General features: G+C 41.7%; 1 protein-coding gene across 9 annotated transcripts in view; it reads right to left on the bottom strand.

The window, feature by feature from the left end:
- Nucleotides 1-18,538, bottom strand: part of LOC111567423 (transcription factor COE1-A-like) — a 147,507-nt gene extending 128,969 nt beyond the window's left edge. For 7 of the 9 annotated variants that reach the window (XR_008604019.1, XR_008604020.1, XR_008604022.1 and 4 more), the window contains exons 1-6: nt 17,830-18,537; nt 16,930-17,086; nt 16,111-16,174; nt 14,905-14,960; nt 6,181-6,254; nt 1,299-1,367 (exon numbers count right to left, since the gene is read on the bottom strand). Coding sequence is in view for 2 of the 9 variants with exons in the window: in XM_035947375.2 (XP_035803268.2) it covers nt 1,299-1,367; nt 6,181-6,254; nt 14,905-14,960; nt 16,111-16,174; nt 16,930-17,086; nt 17,830-17,957 (548 nt within the window). In the remaining 7 variants the exon portion in view is untranslated. Of the gene's footprint in view, nt 1-1,298; nt 1,368-6,180; nt 6,255-14,904; nt 14,961-16,110; nt 16,175-16,929; nt 17,087-17,829 lie in introns of all 9 variants that reach the window. The other 2 variants (XR_008604025.1, XM_035947374.2) reach the window with 2 other exon arrangements.
- Nucleotides 18,539-20,768: the final 2,230 nt, after the last annotated feature.

The following is a 20,768-nucleotide window of genomic DNA, read 5'->3' as shown; positions in this document are numbered from 1 at the left end:
GCCTGTCATGAAAACCAGTGAAATAATGCATTGAAAAGTCTCGTTGCATTTGAGAATGCATCCAATGGAAATCACAATAAAATTAGGCTTGATGTGTTGTCAAGACAGGAGATATGCGATGTTACCTAAAATTAGTTAAATAGCCCACATATATTGGTATCGGTTGATATTGGAATCAGAAATTGAGAGTTGGACAATATCAGCATATCTGTTATTGGCAAAAAAGCCAATATCGGACATCTCTACTTAGAAGAAATACAAGAAATATAAATGGGTATGTAGCTTGTAACCAGTGAAGAAGCAATGAAGAATAAGCTGACGATACACAGACATGCATTCAGTGATGCGATTACTGTACACGGCAAATATTTTCACAAAATCATCTCACATTTCCATGCTAGCATACCCGTATTGACAGATTACAGTTAGTTAGGGTGTGTTTTATCTCCCGCTGCCTCCAACAAAAAAAACTGTGTTCTGTAATAACGTGGTGACAGTGATGAGAATATTTCACTCCTCTGCCTGCGAGACTCTCAAACGCACACATCCTTGCACTCAGAGAGAGAACTGCTCACAGAGGGTTAAAACAACTGCCAAGAAGAAATCAGATTAAAATGAGGTTGGATCTCATTTCAGTTTTTCTCTGTCACTTTTTTCTTTGCTCATGACCCATTTTTCTGCGCTTGCTGCAGGAGAGACAGAAAGAGGGGTGGGGTGGGAGTTAAGGGAGGGATAACTTCAGTCCTCCGCTTCCACAGACAGAAAAGAAGAAAGAGACAGACAGATAGACAGACAGGAGTGGCAGGAAAACGACAGACAGCTTCAGCTAGTAAACAGCTTTGTATTTTTGCATTACGTAGAGGAAACGCACCATCATCTGAGCGCTGTTTGTTCGCTCAAGTCTGAAGGTGTGTAGAAGTGTTTATGTGGCAGATAGCAGGCTGTATTTGAGTATTTGTGTCCCCTCTGCACAGATCAATGAGTATATTACTAAAACGGTGTGTGTGTGTGTGTGTGTGTGTGCGGACTTTTCATTCCTGCCTGCCGCTGAGTTCTGCTGTTTAACTTATAAATGCAAAACTTGAACCTCAAACGTCTCGCTTTAGAGGCTGTCGATTCCATCTAAAAGAGCATCTATTTCAGGAGTGATGGGATCATCCAAACACACAAACATCCCGTCCATTCAAACAGGTCAGCGCAGTGCCTCGTTCAGTGTTCGTGTGTGTGTGTGTGTGTGTGTGTGTGTGTGTGTGTGTGTGCTGGAGACAGGAACACGGAGGCAAAGTGAGAGGCAGTACCTGTCGATGATAACAGGGTCTGAGGGCGTCTCATTACGGTTTCCGCAGCTCTTCTTGTCACAGCACCGACTGGGAGAAGAGAAGAGAAGAGAAGACAGTCAGAGAAGGAGGCAAAGTGAGAAAAGAGTTTGACACAGACAGCGTACGTTATGTGGAAGCTCCAATTTAGATGTTTAAATGGCAGCGCTACAGCACATTATGGGCTTTGTCTGAACTGATGTAGAGAACTTATTACCAAATTTGCAGCATTTGATCAAAACTGTCGAAAACAAGCCAACAGGAGCAGATCTACACTGAAAGCACGGATAAAAATAGACCTATATGACACGGAAAGTGATTGAATAGCAGGATCTGAGAGAAATACTCTCGATTTTTAGGAAACTAGCCAGCTGAGGAACTCAGCTATATGCACTAAAACCCTGTAACATCTTTTTACAATACATACAGTGTGGTACAGATTGTGGTTTGACTGACTGTCAAATGGCATCACTGGATAAGTCCTCTATGGTTAGTTAAAGGTAAAGTGTTGCTCTGGTCAGTGGTCTCATCCAATGTCTGTCTCCAACTTTTACTCTGCTGCTAAAAAACAATGTTTGCCCATGAAAAGTCAGCTTCTTTTTCACACCTGCCAGAATATGGTGCATCCAATTGCCCTGAACAATCATGAGTTAAGGAGCTCTCATGTAGTGACACAACTAAAAGTTCAAAAGCTTAAATCAACAGTTTCCAACTGTGCACATACAGGTAAAGAGGGGGCAGGCTAAGTGGTGGTGGCACCTAAATGCCATCATTGTTTATTCTCCAAAAAACACTTAAAACATCCACGTTTTCAGAACTGTGTTCAAATAACCAGTTCCTTTTTTTTTTTTTTTTTGGACATATTCTCGTTCGTAACACAGTGTCAGCCCCAGGGTTCTCTTAAAAGCATAAAACAATGATGATTCATTTTATAGAAATGGGTCAGAAACTGTTCAAAAAAACATGATGTTTCAAATTTAGATTTTCACTTTGACTTTAAAGTTTAACCAAAACAATTTCACACATAAAAAAATAGTTTTTGGGTCTGTAAGAAGTTACCATTTTCACAGCCTTTGAAAGCAGTTCTGACACAGCAGCTTTGGTATGGCTAAGTGAATAACCCCTCATGATGTCACTGTAATATCACAACCTGTTCTCATTTGCAGGGTGTCAAAACATCTGAACAATGTCTCCACCCACATCAATATACAACAAAAGGAGACACATAGGACTTGTTCCCGTTTAACAGGGGAATTCTAAGAAGGTTAGTTTTGTTATATTTTGCAACTTCAGGTTCATTTGGTTATGTTTAGGCACCAAAACTACTTAGAGACAGGTCATGGTTCGGATTAAAATACAATCTTTTACAACATTAAGCATAAAATTCTCATTGTCGGAAAAGGAGTAGCTTTGTTGACACAAGTTGAGAAAATCAGACTCCTGTTTCATTGCATTTAGTTCTGGCTTTTAGGGGATTTTATAGATCCATCGATTCTGCTGCACATTGAAAAATGATGCTAAAAGGTACCATTGTGTTTGAATGTCCAAAAAAAGGGGTTCTGACAAAGCATCAGTATGTGGCAGGTTGGGAGAGTGACCGGACACGAATATTTCAAATAATAAAGAGGAAAATTCAGTTTAACTCTGAGAGAAGAGTTGCTAAGCATGTCTTTTTTTAACAGAGCACAACGATCTCATCTTCATCCTAACTGAGGTACTGAAGAACAGGTGAGGTGGAGGAGGGCCAAAAGAGGCCCGGGGCTAAAAGGAGGAGTGGGTGGGAGACGACTCGCAAAGGTGTGAAGAAGAAAGAAAAAACCTGGCATGCTCACCAAAATTCACACATATGTACTACATGTGTGTCAAAGAGGCTTTCTTTGCGTGCATCAATTATGAATAAAGGTGTAAGCATGAGGGAGGAGGATGGAGCCGGGCGGGGTGGAGAAGGTGGGGTTAAAGAGTGAAAGGGCGAGCGTGGGAGGGAGGGGGAGGAAGGGATGGGAAGAAGAGGAAGGGGAGACGTCTCAGGTTTCCCACTGTCACAGATGGCAGAGGTGGAAAGAAAGAGGCTGATATGTTACACCTTCCTCATTGTCTCCGCTATCTGCCGCTCTGTCACTCGCTCTCTGCTGCTCCATGAACTGGGTCACTACCAGTAACTGCACCAGTGTGAGGTTAGAGCAGAACTGGAGATAAGGGGATGTAGGGAAAACAGAGGGGAACAGGGGAGGAAAGAGAGGAAGCCGAAAGGAGAGAGGGATGGAATGGATGGGGGAGATGCAGAGGGGGAGAGGAAGAGGAGAAGGGAGCAGAGTGGATGATGGTATAATGGAGGGAAGGAAAAAAACGAGGGGTGGGATGGGGGTAATGTAGCACTTATTGCTTTGGATCCTGGTGATCTAATCATCTGCGTCTCCCCCCTCGTCCTCCTCCCACCACATCCACTTTAAACAATAGTCTCAATAGTATGAATTGGAGATACCATTTTCATTTTATCTTTATGTGAAAATCTAAGTAATAAATGTTTACAGCAGCTTTGCTTAATGAATTGAAATTGAATACGGTGATAACTGAGCAATTTTTAATATTATTTTCACTGTCATTTATTCAGAGAAAAAGACAAGAATTCACAATATGCTTTTCTTAAATGGGAAGATTTGCCACTTTTCTCTGTTTTGTATCATTGTAAAGTAAATATCTTTGGATTTTGATTAGAGCAAACAAAAAATATGAAGAGCTCTGCACTATTTTCAGCCTGACTAGTAAATAGGATTCCTTTCAAATATATGCAGCTGGAACACATTAAGTGATAATGACAGTTATCATCAAGATATTTTGCTATTAACAAGAAATAAAATAGCAAGAACCAACATGATCATACTTGTTTTTCCTATAGAGAAGGCGCCTTCCAATACAGATTCATTATATACCATATACTGCATTTCTAACATTGTTGTTTGACGTCTCTCCTTAAGGTATATGATGATATACTACATTATGTATCACCAAAAAACTAACAAAAAAGTGTTTATAATTTGTGTTTACAGTCATTTTTACTAAATTACTATAATAAATGAGTCTAGATTTAATTATCTTTGAGCACCACCCCCTAATGAGATATCTAGCATTTAAATAAGAAAAAGGTCTTCATTTTCATCAGTAATTACTGCAAGTGAGAGATCTGAAACATTTGTCAAGATAAAGACATCTACATAAACTGCTGCTGCTGGCCAGTCATTACTAACAGATGGTGGGCAGTCAAACATTGTTCAAACTCACAGAACTCGTCTAAAATTCTATTGGGGATCCAAAAGTTTGCAAAGAAACCACATGTGTCTGACGAAATCGTCTACAGTGTAAGGAAACTCAGTGTAAACATCATGTAGCTTCAGTGCAGAGTTTGAACAAGCTTTTTCAGAAACTGGTGTCCGACTGAGAGATGAACTTAAACCAACATTTATTCTGCGACAAAGCCTTCGTCGTCCATTCTAGTAAAAACCTTCCACATGTTGGTGTCGAGCAGTTTTACAGCGCAGGTTTGTGCGGTGGCAGATTGGCTGGGAGCATATGGCTAATAGCACCGCCGTGACAATAAGCCACACTGATTAATGGACGCCCTGAGCTCTTTGTGCGTGTGTGTGTGTGTGTGTGTGTGTGTGTGTGCGTGTGTGTGTGTGTGTGTGTGTGTGCGTGTTCGATGCCGTGTGTTGTGTGCGGAGCCCCCGCTGCAGAATCAGCATGTGAGAACATGAGGCAACAGCCGTAACTTTGACCTCAGCGGCTGTTGAAGACAAGCGAATGTTTACGTTGTTTGCAGAAGCCGCAGTTTCTGCTGCACTGTTGCTCCCCCAGAGGAAATGTCGGAAAAAGTTCCTGCAGGACAGACAGCATGGAGGCTTTTCTTCTGTTGCGAGATTCATGTGTGCTGCACGCAAAACTGTTTATTCCTATCTGCAATTCATTCCCCACATGATGAACAACGATAATTTACAACAAAATCTGCTGCCAAATACCATTTATTTATAAATTCCTTGTAAATCACATCAGAATTTCAATGGGGTTTTCACAAGCCTCTGCAGCTGAACCGCCTGAGGAATATTCAGCGAGCTATAGAATAAAATGTTAGTGTGGCTGATTCCATGGCTAAAATCCCTGCTCGCGCATATAGATGAAGCCCAATTTATATTGTTACCGTTAAAGTTGTTCAGTGACAAGGTCAAAGAATAAGAACAACTTAATTCATGTGCTAAATTTGAATTTTTATAACTATGGTGTGCATGTCTGTGCGTGCATATGCATACTTCTTTGTGTCTATATACACACATATATATATAAATGTGCGTGTGCCTGGGTTGCTGCCTATATTTTATAGTCAGATTGTAGAGGAAGGCCCATTTGTTAGCCATGAAACAACAGAAGGGTTCCGATTGACTAATGAGTTTCTCTGTGTCCTAATTAACCGGGCGTCACACACACACACTCACACACGCGCGCACACACAAAAACCACACGTTTCACACACATTTTCTATTGTAAAGCATAGGTTGGTAAAACGCCTCTATAAATAGCGCTCTTTCCTCCCCAACCTACTTTGGAAGAAATTCATCTTTAGATTATAATTAAAGCAACAACTCTGATAGCCAAAACTCATCTTCCTCAGTAGACGCGGCTTCATGTTTGCGTGCATGTCTGCTTGTGGGTGCGTGGGGAGGGGGGGTTAATGAGGGTGACACAATAAGAAATGTACAAAGAAGTGATTGGTGGGAACTTTCCGAACAAAGTGTGTTGCAGGAGTAAAGAGGAACGGAGAGGAATGAGGACGATTATGGGATGAGATGATGAGACGTAATGCACTCGCTCCTACCTGCACATGATCTCGTGTGTCAGCAGCACTCTGCACATCTCTGGGTTCTTGTCTTGGCCTTCATAAACAATTGCCTGAAAGAGACACACAGGAGAAAAAAAGAGGAAAATCAATTGATAGCTCGCAGGTTTAAGCTTGATTCAACAAAAAAAGCCTCTTAATTAGTGGTGGGATGCAATTAAAAAATTAATCTAAGTAATTACAGGCTTTGTAATTAATTAATTGCAATTAATTGCAGTTTTGTTAAATAGCAATATTTGACACAATAAGTGAGGTTTTTCAATTCAAATAAAATTGTGGTTGACAGTTGAATCAATGAATAGACACGTACGTGTTTATAATTTAAAATTTATTTTAAAAAAGGAAAATGGGACATATAGAAAAAAGTAATTTAGATGACTTAAAGCCTGAATTTAGTTGTTTTTTCCGCTGTATGGCACATAAAATCAGCATAAGTAGTTCAAGGAGCTTCAGAAAGTTGAAAATCCAGAGATTCATTCTGTTTTCATCTTTTCTGGGTCTGATAAATGGTGTAATTTTGATGGTTCTTTTTTATAGGGACACCAATTTTTATTTATGTAATTTTTTTTAGAAACAAAAATTTTATCATTAAGTTATTAAAAGCGATATTTTTGTTGTTTAGGTTATTCCTCCTCCAAGGAGGCAGAGCCTCGATGGAGTAAAAACTTAAACCACAAAAATGTTTCATTTCTATTTATCTGCATTTTTCATCTGTCTGCTACATTCACAGATTACTGCAAATCTAAGTGCAATTATAGCGATTTTATTCAACATTTTAGGACTTTCTCTAAACTCAAGCACTGTCTAGAAAAGTGGTCTATTATGGGATGGCTACACCGTTAGCATGACTCGTAGCTAACGTTAGCTCTGGTGCTAACAGCAACATGTTTGACACTGAGGTGAAGCCGTCGGCTTGAAGTGACGCAGTGATCATAAAACTCTTTGTTGTACAATTTGCACACAACCAGGCTTTTATCCAAGCCGCCATCGGGAAGATTTTTAACAGGAAACTTTCTGTCTAACAAGCTCAATCTGTCTTCCTTCACTGTTCACCAGTGCCTGACTTCACTCAGTACTTCCTGTGCTTCTTCTTCATGGCTACAAACAGACTTTAGGTTCATTACCGCCACCTACTGGGCTGGAGTGTTCATCAGCGTTACCGGTGTGCCAGAAATGAGGGAACTGAGGAGGTTGCAATTAATTGCGTTATTATTTTTAATGGGTTATTTTCGCTGTATTTAATTAATCGAAATTCATGCATTGAAGTCCCAGCCCTACTCTTAATCACTCGATTTAGGATGTCTGTGTTGTGTGATTGGCTCAAAAGGACCCATTTAACAGTGAATTAAGATATGTGATACAAAAATAGAGCAATCATCAGGGTTTGGATGCATATATAGTACTTGTCAGTTGGTGTTTTAATGGCATTTGCTTGGAGGAAAATTTAGAAGATAGTAGCATAACATGGTATATCAGAAGTCATATGACTATATTTATTAAAGACAACGAAGCCACACTTTCACTCAAACACCCTTTGAATGGTACAAGTCATTGTCTGCATCAGTGCATGGATGCATAAAAATGGATTTGCATGTTTTCAGTACACTGCACACAAAAATCCACCAAACTAGTGAGTTCACAATGTCAGACAGAGAACATATTCTTTATACTGTAACCATGTTGTACATTATTTTCATCCGTTTGTAGCAGCAAAACTGGCGAAGTGTTGTTGAGGTAACAGGTTTGTTCCCACTTCACCTCAAAGAACATGCAATAACACCTCTGTTTCACATGCACATCGTCACACCCATTACCTCTGCACAGGCCGTCTGTCACTCTCACACACACCCACAAAATAACAAACCATATCATCAGCTCACATGCAGAGCAGGCGAGTCACTGAGGCGCAGAGGAAAGTTGTAAAATTCATGGTGGCCATAGCTTCACCTTTCTAAAAAAGGTGTTTGAGCTGAAGCTTCACCTGCTTCCATCATACAATATTCCTGGTTCTGGTGAGGAAGCTGAGAACAAAGCAAAGGCATAAGTCACACACCACTAAGCTATCTATCAATCAATACGCACACCCTGTCTGTCTTTGGTCTATTCCAGTCTGTTTGATCTGTCACTCCGAACCGCAGCAAGTCTCACCGAGTGACAAGCTCACTTTTCTCAGGGAACAGCGAGGAAGTTTCTCTGTCCTTCGTAATAATCCTCAGCTCAGGTTCAGGCTACCTGCTGCTGTCAAGCGAACATTAGTGAATTAAGTTCATTTAGTAAAAGCTTAAACAATGAAACACTCATAGCGATGCTGTAAAAGGATCAGCCACAACACTGAAATGTTATACTGTGTTGGCTGCCTTTGTAAAGCCTAAACAGCTCTGACCTATAGGTGAAGGTCTCCTGTTGTATTCGACAGACCAAGATGTTGGCAGCAGATCCTTTAAGTCCTTATAGTTGATGATCAGATTCAGGTCTGGGGAAGTCCTGAACAGTTTTTGCAGTGTACCAGGGCACAATGACTTTCCTTTCCTGCTGAAAGAGGCTAACGGGGAACACCACTGACATGAAGAGGTGTACAAGATCCGCAACAATGATCAGGTAGGTGGTACGTGTCAAAGGAACATCCACATGAATACCAATGCTGAAGGTTTTCCAGCAGAACATTGCCCAGAGGATCACATGGCCTCCACCAGACTGTCCTCTTCTCTGCTGCTATCTCTTCCCCAGGTAAAGGACGCACCCAGTCGTCCACACAAACCACTTTATGGTTTTCAGCTGTTGTGCAACAAGTTCTTTCTTTTTCATACAGTAACTTTTACCATTTACCTTTACTGGACAGTTACAGTCAAGATTGACAGAAGATATGGGAAAAGAAAGCAGGGCAATGAAATGCAGTAAATGATCAGGCCAGCCAGGAATGAAATTGGGGACTCACCGCTTAGAGGCATTTGTTTTTCATATGTATACATCCCAACCACTCAGCCATGAGGTCTCCCATACAGTCGCTCTACTTGGATCAGCCTTCACTCTCTACAATGAGCATCAATGAGCCTTGGCTGCTCATCACCAGTTGTCCTTCTATGGAGCACCATCCATAACCAATCCATAACAGGACCCAGTGGTTTAATCATCACAATTCAGCTCTGTTCAAAATCGCTCAGATCCTTATATTTGCCCAATTTAACTGCTTCCAACACATCAACTTCAACAACTGACTGTTTACTTGCTGCCGAATACATCACACCCCTTGACAGGTGTCACTTAATGAGATCATCAGTGTCATTCACTTCACCTGTCAGTGGTTTTAATGTTGAAGTTGATCCACGTATGTAGAAACTTAACGTATTCATATGGAAAACTACTTAAACATACAGTATGTTATGGATACCAAGACTCCACTCTTTACTCTCTAAGCATTATATATCCCTGATTTAATTCCACCAGTGCTTCCTTTCCATTTTACATTTACTTAAGTCAAGTTGAAGTGGTTATGTTTCTGATGCTGTTTCTTCAGGGAGAACATGGACACCACCAGCGACACAAGTTTATGCCATGAGTCAATGGATATGATGCTTTTTGGAAAAACTGGATTCCAGAAGTGACAGATGATGAGGTTGTGTAAAGCCCCAGCTGGGAACACAAAGGAGAGGCCTTAAAAGAAATTATATTCAACAAATCTTGCCCATGAGTGAGCGTGGGATGTCCTACCAGGGGCCCCAGGGCGAGCATGTTCCTTATGGGGCCCCAGAATTAGCAAACACTGTAGATTGAGCCCCTCATTTGTAGAAACTATAGCCTTATATGGCCCTCAGAAACTAGCTTGGAGGCTGTGCAGCATTGATGGAAAGTCATGACAGTAGCTGTGCAGTCTGAGGGCCCCATTATTGTAGCCTAAAGCATTTCATTCTAATAGCTGGTTGTCTCCAGGATCCTCTGTGTTTTCTGGAATTGGAGCCCCCATGTGTTTCAAGGCCCGGGGCCCTTGTCAGTTACAATTTTCCATGCATGTGCATATATTCCATTTGAAAACCCCCTGCTGAAAACTTATCGACACATGAACCTGGAGAGGCTCTTGGTGGTCCAGGACTCCAGGGACATGCACGCACCGTCAGCGCAAGCACGATGTGTAATATGGAACAAAAATAAGCTGCGAGCAGAAATTGCAACAACAGGCACGCTGAGCTAATGCTAAGCTAACATTTCCAAAAGAGCCGCTCTGACCGCAAAAGCTATGCAAGGTTGATGTGCAATTTAAACTGTATGTGAAACAAATTCATCTATCCAGAAAACAAAATAAACAGTTGTCCACGCTGGAAACATTTAAATGGCCTTGGACAAAGCAGAGACTCTCCTGTTAACACATTGCTGAGGCTGATCCAACACCCAAGACATCTGAAACTGTTTCCATAATCCCCCTCCCTCAGCATTTGAGCTGTAAAATAGCGCTGTTTACAGTTTCATGAAAGCCAATCTAAGAGTGGGAAATGTAGAAAAAGATAGAATTTGACAGATCAAATTTGAAGAGGAAATCTGCTTTATAAGTCACAGTCATGTCGCTGATTAGTCCCTCTCGTTCTGCCAAAGCGTGGAAAAAGAGCAGGCCAGGCAACTTCCAGTGAACTTGCTTCCTCCTCTGGACAAACATGCATCATTGTCATCTCAACCTTTCTTGTCTTCTTACTTTTTTCTGCACTTTTGCTCTTTTGTTCTCTCTCTTACACCCACATATACACACACAGACACACACATACACACACCCACACACAGGAAAACCTTCAAACCTTGGGCCAGGTGAATGCATTTATCTTTATAAACAGAATTAGGACTGATGCAACTGTGTCGTGAAAGTTGTGTCTTAAAGTTTCTCAAAAGTACAACTCATGCCGGTGGTGCAAACCACCAAACTCCTCCTTTATTCCAGGTGACCACTTTAGCAGCAGAGAACAGGCCTGTTCAGCCCAGACAGTAAAAAATGAGTTGCACTGGTGATTCAATGCAGCAAAAAAACTCTCAGTGCTGCTAGGAACAAATGAAAACATCCTAATTTTCTGTAAAATTCTGCAGAATAAACTCATGATGATGCTGTGTTTTCTACATGCAGAGGAAAGAATTAGACCAACATATGCACATCTATACAGATAAGAGATGAACTAAGGAAGCTGGTTTGCATTTCCTCTGCAGTTCTACTGTAAATTGATATCCAGTATCCCAGCTGACTCCTTTCTTTGCCTAATGTTGACTTATCTTGCTCTGTGCCAACAATCCTTCCTTGTCTTGACTCTGTTTGGCCCTCAAGAGACAAGCGGTTTCCTGCATTACCAAGGCTCAGATTTTTGAATCATCAAAAGTTGCCAATCACAAGAAAATTGTGCTAAACTGAGGTCTTAAGTTTCTGATAACTCTTGGTCTGTTTTTCTTGGCAACCTGAGACATCTGGAGGAAAAACTGACAACACAAGGAAAAATTTGCAGATAATACTTCACCCACTTTCTGTGACAGGCTCTCGTGTAAGTGTGCAACTTCCTCCACCATCCTGGCCCACGTTTGTCTCAGACTCTTCATCACTGTCACTTCGCCTGCTCCGCTCCTCTCTTTCATCTGCCTTTTTTCCTCCTCTGTCTCCTCCCTCTCTCCGCCTCACCAGGCCTTTCATACACCATATTTGCTGCTCTCTCCACCACCTTTGAAGTAGTGTGACATGCGCGGCATGTAAACAAGGATCCGTTAAGCAGGGGAACACACATCCTCCTGCGTTAGTGTCAGGTCGACTAGCGAGCTAGTGATCCGACAGGGCCGCAGTGACAGACGCTTTATTCTCCAGGACAGAGTCGTGATCAACGAGCGCCAGGCTCTACTTCTGAAGTCGAGGAGGTGCTCTCCTCCTCCTCCTCCTCCTCCTCCTCCTCCTCCTCCTCCTCTAAACACAATCAGTGCTGGCTCTCAGTGCACACACAACACAGGTAAAGGTACAAAAATAGAAGAATAACAGAAATAGGCGCCAGCTTTAACGATTAGGAGAAGGCTTTACTTTCCTGGCAGTAAAATCACAGTCAGAACTGTGAACTGTAAATAGAATCAAGGATGTAAGATTAATAACACTATGCAGCAAACTACTTTATAGAGCATTTAAGCAAAACTCAACCTGACTTGCACTGATTTTAATGCTTGTCAACACTGATTATCAGCCAGAACCTGCTCTTTAAAGCACCATCTATCATTCTGGGCCATTAAATGCATCCACATGAATAAAGTCATTCGCATAATATAGAGACAAAAAACAAGAATTTTGCACGTTACCGTGAGACAAATCCTGACATCATCTCTAAACTAGCTGCTGTAGTTTCTGTGACTGAGTGTCGTCTTTCATTGAGGGTTTCTGTCATTAGAATTTCTGTAAAAATGAAACATTCTTATGTTTCATATCATGAGAGGAATATTTCTAATACTATTTGAATCCCATGTGATCCATGTCATTTATCCAGAGCTGCAGCGAGTACATTACACATCACTGCAACTGTTTCACTCTTATCCTCTGTCATTCTTATCTTCTCCTATTTCCAGGCTTTTGACCAGTCTTTAAATATGTAAGAGGCATGCTACTGCTGCAGCCGTGTCTAGACACGGCAGATTAACAAGTCCATTCTCACTGCTGCCACTCGACTGCCGTCAGCGTGTGAAGATGTTTGAATTGTGATGCTCTTGTGGGAAACTGTGTCTGTTAAAAATGGAAACAGTAAATGAATATTATATTGTTCTTTTAAGGTTTGCCTCAAATGCATTGAGCCACACAACATATTGCTGAGCCAGGTCAGGTTGTAGGGCTGTTCTGTTTCTACAAATGTCAATATGATTTAGAAATATAGTTTTCTAAATGGAATTTCTAGTTTTGTTTGGCCAGTTTTACTCCAATATTTACGTTTTGGTTGTTGTTTAACAGCTACTGAACACATTAATAACTGTGTAAACTGTCTAGTGTTTGGCTGTATCTTGCTGTGAAAAACATGTCAGTCAATTTGGGAAACGCAGGTTTGTCATGTTTTTGAATTTTGACTGAATAAAGCAACATTTTTGCTTTTGCTTGAGATCAAAGCGCATCTTGTCTTCACCAGTGCAAAACTTGGTACTGCAGTGTTGCCTCTTTTTTTGTATTTGGCAAGTCAACAGTGACTAAATGCGTACGTGTGTGTGTGTGTGTGTGTGTGTGTGTGTGTGTGGTTAGAGAGACAGTGGCCATGACATCACTGAAAAGCTAAGCCAACCACACGGCTGTTTTGGTTTGACCACCTGTTAATGTTCCATTCCTCTACCACTGGGAATAACACACACACACACACACACACACACACACACACACACATACACACACATACACACACGCACACACACACACACACTGAACTGTTCATGCTTTATTCCTCCATGTGCTGCTTTTCCAAAGTGCCCACACACACATACACACTGTATAGCACCAAATAGCTGCTCATCTCTCCCATTTGTTTCCTTCCACAGATGCACAATTCAACTCACACAGTTAAAGCAGGTGCCCACAGGTGCAGCACACACCTGCCTGCAATCACCGCCTTGAGAAAATTTTAAAAAACAAACAACTTAAATAATCTGCAGTTGAATTTTTCAGACATCGGTGGCATGAAAATGGGTCCTCAGAGAGTCCAACCCTCCTCATCATGTCTGGACCATCCAGTGGGAACGAGGCCTATCTCAGCGAGTGTGTGCGGAACTGGTTGTCACCTCACCAGACTCCAGCTAAACAGTGTTATTAGGAAACAGTGTGGTCTCTGAGGCCTGCCAGGCGCACACACACACACACACACACACACACACACACACACACACAGAAACACACACACAGTATGTGGTGCAGCAGTAATGTGAGACTCTGTCAGAGCCTGGAGTCACATTAGCAAGTATTCAGTGCATAGCGTGGCTTCTTGGCTCCTCATACCTTGCCACACACACACACACACACACACACACACACACACACACACACACACACACTGTATCACACCACATAGACAACTAGCTCTCAATCTCAGTTTCTTCAAGAGCAACAAAAAAAATTAACTCTAACTGTTTACCTGAGGAACAAAAAGCCCCATCACTACAATCTACTCTTCAGTCTGCCTCTCATGCCAAACTCCTCCTGCAGCTCTCTTTTATGAAAGCACACACAAACAAAAACAAAAATATTAACAGAAAAATTGGATCTGATCAGAAAACGCTCGCTCCTCAGCAGACCAAATCCCAGAGGTGCCGTTATATCTCTCCACATCCCACTGTGAGCAGCAGAATTACGCTGCTGCTCCTCAACACCCGCTCGCTGCCTCCTCGCTCTAATCACAGCAAGAGAAGCACAGGCAAAAAAAAAAAAAAAAAGAACGCCTGGAGCCATGCAGTGTGTGGGTCTGTGTGAGTGTGCGTCTGTGTGTGTGCGTGTGTGTGTGTGTGTGTGCCCCCACCCACATACACACTGTGGAAACACCCACCCACTGAATCACACTGACATAAACACTCATTTGTGTGTGTGGAAGTACATGCAGAGAGAGGAGGGCGGCGGAGTACAGGCGGATCAGTGGAGCAGCTCATTGTCAGAGAGGTAACAGGAGAGGTGACAGACCGCTGTGAGAGTGTGTGTGTGTGTGTGTGTGTGTGTGAGTGTGTTGAAGTGTGGTGTGCATTTACCTGTTTAGTCATGGAGTCTATGAGTCGAACATAAAAGTCCTGCTCTGTTCTGATACCTGTTGGGATGCAGAGGAAGAGAGAAAATCATCAACTTTACATGGAATGTCTTTAACAAAAACAGCAGAACAATAAATTGCATTAAAAACACATCAAATTAAAGAAACATATTAAAAGGATGGCAAATAATTATGTCTAATTATTCCTGGCATGCAAAACAGTAAGCTCACAAATTTTCAGGAGTTGCAAAGCAGAAAAAACACAATTCTGTCACACAACATCGAATGCACATTAATTTTTCAGCATTTTTTTTGCTTTTTTTCTTGTGAAATATTCTTCATATTTTTTCTAATTCGGGCCTCAGAAATAAGCTAAATTGAACAATATGTATATTTTTTGATTTAAGTGGTCACACGTGCAAAGTGATGTGAAAATCCAGAGACGTGTGCAACAGTGAAAATAACTATTATTCAGTCTTTGTGTTTCTTTTTTACTGTGGCACACATCATAAGTCCAGTCAGTTTTATTTTTATAGCCGAAAAACCACACATTTACCCTAAAGGTTTTTGCAATTTGTACAACACAGGACAGCCTCTATCCTCAGACCTTTGGCTCTCTGCTTCAGTCATGCAACTATGAAAACTCAAAACCCTCACAGTGAGGTGAAATTTTTTATCTGTTGTCTACATCTGGGATAAATCGCTTAACGCTCATTCTGAATTCAAAAGATATAAAATATGAACGCATTCAAGACACAGACTGTGGCTGTGCTTTATTCCCTTAATCCCCCAGGAGGCTGGAGTTGTGATATTGCTGCTGCTGACCGACTCAGATTGACAAAAAAAACCACTTCAGATTGTACAAACTCATTCAGGGACAGTGAGAAAACCATAAAGAAACCATAAAAACCATAAAGAAAAAAAAAAATATATATATATATATACACATCTGCAACAGCTGCCTTGAAATTTGACAAATAGAGCTGGGTTCAGTGTACACAAACATGACACTCCACATTGTAATTTCTATAAGATAAACAAGTTCTGGCAGCCTGTTTGTCCTCTGCAACAATTAATTTTATTCCCATAATAAATCCTAAAATATCACCCTGTGTGCATATTTTATTAGTGCAGAATAAAACACAACATTCGAGCGGATTTGGGGAAATTGATGGTGAATTTGTGTGCACACGTGTCAGACTGTACTCACCGTTACTGTACAGGAGCTGCAGCCGGTAATGAATCCCGTTATTGGTCTTCTCTCCGCTCGTCTCCTTAATAACACACACAACAAACACTGAGCTGTTTATTGGAAATTTATAGGACAGGAATATTTAAAAAGCGTCCTTCTGCACATGTAGGCCAGTAGAGTATATCTATGTAAATATAAATACACAGACAGTTATTGAGTTGTTCACACTGGCCATGCATGAAATAAAAACTCTGATTTATGCTCATTAAAGAAGTCCTTTAATTTCTCCATGTGCAATCATGGTGTTATTGTGGATTTTTTAATGCCTCTCTAATTACTGGTTATGTTCGGGGGGCCAATAAATCCACCACTAAATTCTCCCACTGCATTTTTATCTAATTTAAGCGATGTCATAATTGATGAGGAGATCCGTTGCCGCGCCGTTGTTTATATAGAACAAGTGGTTGTGTTGAATTGAGCTGTAAATTAAAACTATTTCAACGTCCAAAGGGGATTTTGTTATTTGTCAAATGCACAGATGGGATCGAAGGAGGTTTTAAAGTCAGAGAATCTCTATAATATAGTGTCTCATTTTAGAAACAAGCACATAATAATAATAATAATAATAATAATAATAATAATAATAATAATAATAATAATAATAATAATAATAATAATAATAATAATAACTTGACAAGTAAGTTGTTATAAATGTTTATTATTAAATAATTTGTATAAAACTCAGCCCTGGAATATTCAGGCCTGCAGAGGATCATAATGTAAAATTTTCTTATTGCATCTAGAAATAATGAAACCAACACGTGTTTCTGCACAGACCTTTTCTTTCTCGATGAAGTCCACGAAGTTGGTCCTCTCGATCTCCACCGGCTGGCCCTGCCGGTCGTACAGAGCCAGGACGAAGTGGAAGAAGTTGGACTTCCGCAGGTTGGAGGGCGGCTGCTTCTCAAAGTGAGCCCGGGCCAGACCCACTCCACTGCGGATACACAGGCGGGAATGAGTCGGTGTTAGAATGGAGCAGAGGCTCGAAAGTTTTACCTTGTAAAAAAATTAAATAGAAATTAACGTGAAGGGCCTACAAGCTGAGAGTGTAAATGCAGTTTGTGCACATTTTTGTGTGCCAGATTTGACTCATTTTAGGGATCGATTTTACTTTAAATGGAGACTGTTTTATTTGTTTAAAAATTTCAAACCAATTATCTTCTGACATTAAACATTTGTTCATGTCTGAGGTCAGGATTTATCCACCTTCACATCTCTGACTGTGCTGGAGCATTTTGTTTCTCTTAAATACAACCAGCAGTGTGTTTAGAAAAGAGGGAACGTGGCATATTCTGTTCTTAATTTAGAACCCTCAGCTCTGGCCTACATGTATTTATTTGTTCTTTTGGTTTCTTGCTCATTAAAGCTCATCCAACTACAAAGTGCAGGGTGCGCGTAAAAATCTGTGGCACATGCCCATGCTGCCTGTAACTGTTTAGTTGATGACAGCGTGTGTTGTAGAATCACTCTGATTAATAACATTCATTCCCAGGATTATTTTAGCAGCAGTGAAATCCAGAATTCTCTCTCCGGACACCAGCTCCGGGCTGCTTCGCATCTGCACAGCCTCAAGTCCTGCACCGGCTGCAGGGTCCCGACGGAGCCGAAGCACATTGTTTCCACGTTTCGGTAAATGAAGGAGGGTGTGAGTGTCTCCTTCACGCGGGCTGAGCTCACCTTTGGGCGGCCGTGTTGGCGTCCAGCACGCCGCCCCCCTGCATCCAGCTCCGGACGTTCATGCCTCCCAGCGGCTCCTCTTTCAGGCTGCTGCCGCTTCTCTGAATGCTCTCCTGGATCCCAAACATGAACAAACCTCCAAAGCTCGATGCTTGTCCCTCCGTGTCTCGGTCTCTCTCCGCCTGGCTGTGCACTTGTTCTCCTGTAGATCCTTCACTGATTCAAGCAGAGCACCGTGGCTGCGCTCTTTGCTGCTGCTGCTGCGTGCGCTTCGCTGGAAATCAAGCGGTGCACTTTTCTATTCCTCTGACTCTCTAGTCCTGAGGAAGGAGTGTGTGCTAAATCTGAGAGAAAATCATACTAAGATCCAAAATGTCCAAACACTTTAAAGACGGGTTAAAATCACCAACAGGACGGCAGGACTTGGACTGACCCAGAGTGGAAAGATGTTTGAAAAAGTCACTCCTGGTGCGTTTGGAGATCCACAGTTTGAGCTGTCAGAGAGAAAAAGAGAGATCAACTAGCACCCCGATCAGATGTCATCATTGTCTGACACTTCTTTCTTCCTCTTTTCCTGCCTCAGCCCAGTGGTCCGGGACGTGTTGGGGTCGGTGATATCCAGAGCAGCGCTGCTTCCTGCATGCGGATGGACTCCGGAGCTCTCTCTCTCCACTCCGTTCTCTCCCTCTGAGGAAATCGCTTTGTGACTCTTCCCAAAGGACTCTCTCTGAGAACCAAACACGGGCTTCTCCCGCCCCGGGGGAAGAGAGAGAGAGAGAGAGAGAGAGAGAGAGAGAGAGAGAGAGAGAGAGAGAGAGAGAGAGAGAGAGAGAGAGAGAGAGAGAGAGAGAGCTAGGATGGGAAAGCAAAGAGGGGAGGGGACAGGACGGGAGGAGAGGAAAAGAGACGAAACGCCCCCAAACAAAGGCGAGAGTGGAGTCAGGTCCGCCCCGTGCAGCGGCCGTGGAGCTCCTCTGTCCTCCCTCTCTGCCCGGTCCCGGTACCCACTCTGTCCTTGCTCAGTGGGATTTCTTAAAAACGCTTTTCTGTGAATGTGGAGATGAATTCTGGCGCGTAAAACATCACTGAAAATCGAAAGTTTCTTTCTTACAGCGCGGTTTGGAGCTCAAAACCTTGGAAGAAGTGCAAACTGCCCTGTGGCACTGGAGCAGGGAGGGCATTTGTGGGCCTTGAGACAGTGACGACTTAATTATTTCAAACATTCACTTTTACGCATCGACTTTTACGCACCGACTTTTACGCACGGCGCAGTTTCATGGAGACATTAAATAAGGAAACAATAAAGACGCGCATGGCCTCTACAGCTGCAGAAGGCATGAACATATGTGCATTTTTATATTTGGTGATAATAAAATTAATCTTTCTCATAGCAAAATCTGACATATTAATCAAATTAATTTGTAACCAAAAAAAGAAAAGAAGAAGGGAAACGCACAGGCTATCTTTGTCACTCCATATGCTCAGTATTAGACTATTTCTACCGGCAGACACTGTGGAGAATCTGATATGAAACCGCAGCCTGTACATTTAGATCTAAGCTTTACTTACACCAGCTGCTTAGGCTCAATTATAAAAGCCATATTTCATCGTCACAACATATTCCTGTTCCCCATTGTCTTCCGTGGGCCCGCTTATTGCTGCCTAGTGCCGCAAGACACACAAACAAAAGTGACAATAACAATAATTAGCTCAAAATAACAATGAACATAATTGAGGATAATTGCTACCAGATTCCCCTGCTTTGTCTCTCCCTCTAGCACCATCTGTTATTTGAAACAATTTATCACTGCGCCGAGGGGGGACTCCAAAACTAAATACAAATATTAATAGATAACCTAATTCCGTGAACTATTTTAATAGATTGGAACTACAGCGTATTGATCTGCCGAGGTGCAAAAGGTCAACAACTTTTGTATTATTCAGCTGGCTGTGAAAATGATTGGCAGGGCGAACTGGCGCCGTTCCAGGCTTTAATTCCCAAAGGTTATTGAAAAACGCTCTTGACCTTGATTATGGAGAATAAGAGTCTTTTATACTCCGGTTTGGTGCGTATAGAGGGAGACGGAGACAGTGGCGGATCGGCCCATAAAGGCTTTAAGGGAGTTCAAAGCTGAGGAGGGGAAAATAATGTATATGTGTGTGTGAAAGGAGACGTGTGAGGAGCTCTGGGGTTTTGGATCGATTGAGGAGAGATAAAACATGTCTATTAGTTTATTGAAAAATATTAAAGAGAAGATTTATCTCCGCATGTCAGCTAATATACAGCTAAATTGGGTATTAAAATAAAAGGGTTTGAATTTGTTTTTTAAAGAAAAAAGAAAATGCAGGATCAATTTTTTAAAAAGAGACTGTTAGGGAGGGATATTAATCTTTAAAAAACGCCCTGAAAGTTAATTGATTTATTTAATTTCACGTCAATAAAGTCACACTTTGCAAGATGAGTCTTTTTCCTTATTATAAACGAGGCTGAATGATTTCTGCAGCCTAAAGGAAAAAGTCATAAGCAGCCTCGGCTATGAAAAAACAGGTCACTTTAAGGTTGATTTGAGCATCACAGGCAGGTAAAAGGCTGCCGCAAATATTAAAGTCGCTGAAGATTTCAAAAGCCATATTAAATCCTTCAAAAATTGTATTAAGGAAAAACATAATTAGGATGTATAACAAATGCAGAAACATGCATGAACACAACAGGAGTCCTTTGAAGAACAGAGACAACACGGTAGATAAAAGAAAAACACAACATCTTGTTAGACATAAGAACCAGCATAAAGTCACTGCTGTGCGCAATGAGTCCCTACAGTGCTGTGACAGAAATAGTCCTCAGTGTGTGTGTGTGTGTGTGTGTGTGTGTGTGTGTGTGTGTGTGTGTGTGTGTGTGTGTCTCCAGCAGCGGTTTGTCTCTTGGATTTTAGCCCAGT

The sequence above is a fragment of the Amphiprion ocellaris genome, chromosome 14 (assembly GCF_022539595.1).
Source record: "Amphiprion ocellaris isolate individual 3 ecotype Okinawa chromosome 14, ASM2253959v1, whole genome shotgun sequence".
In the NCBI taxonomy this organism is placed as follows: Eukaryota; Metazoa; Chordata; class Actinopteri; family Pomacentridae; genus Amphiprion; species Amphiprion ocellaris.
Note: the sequence above shows the minus strand (reverse complement) of the source record. Positions and strands in the feature narration are given on the sequence as shown.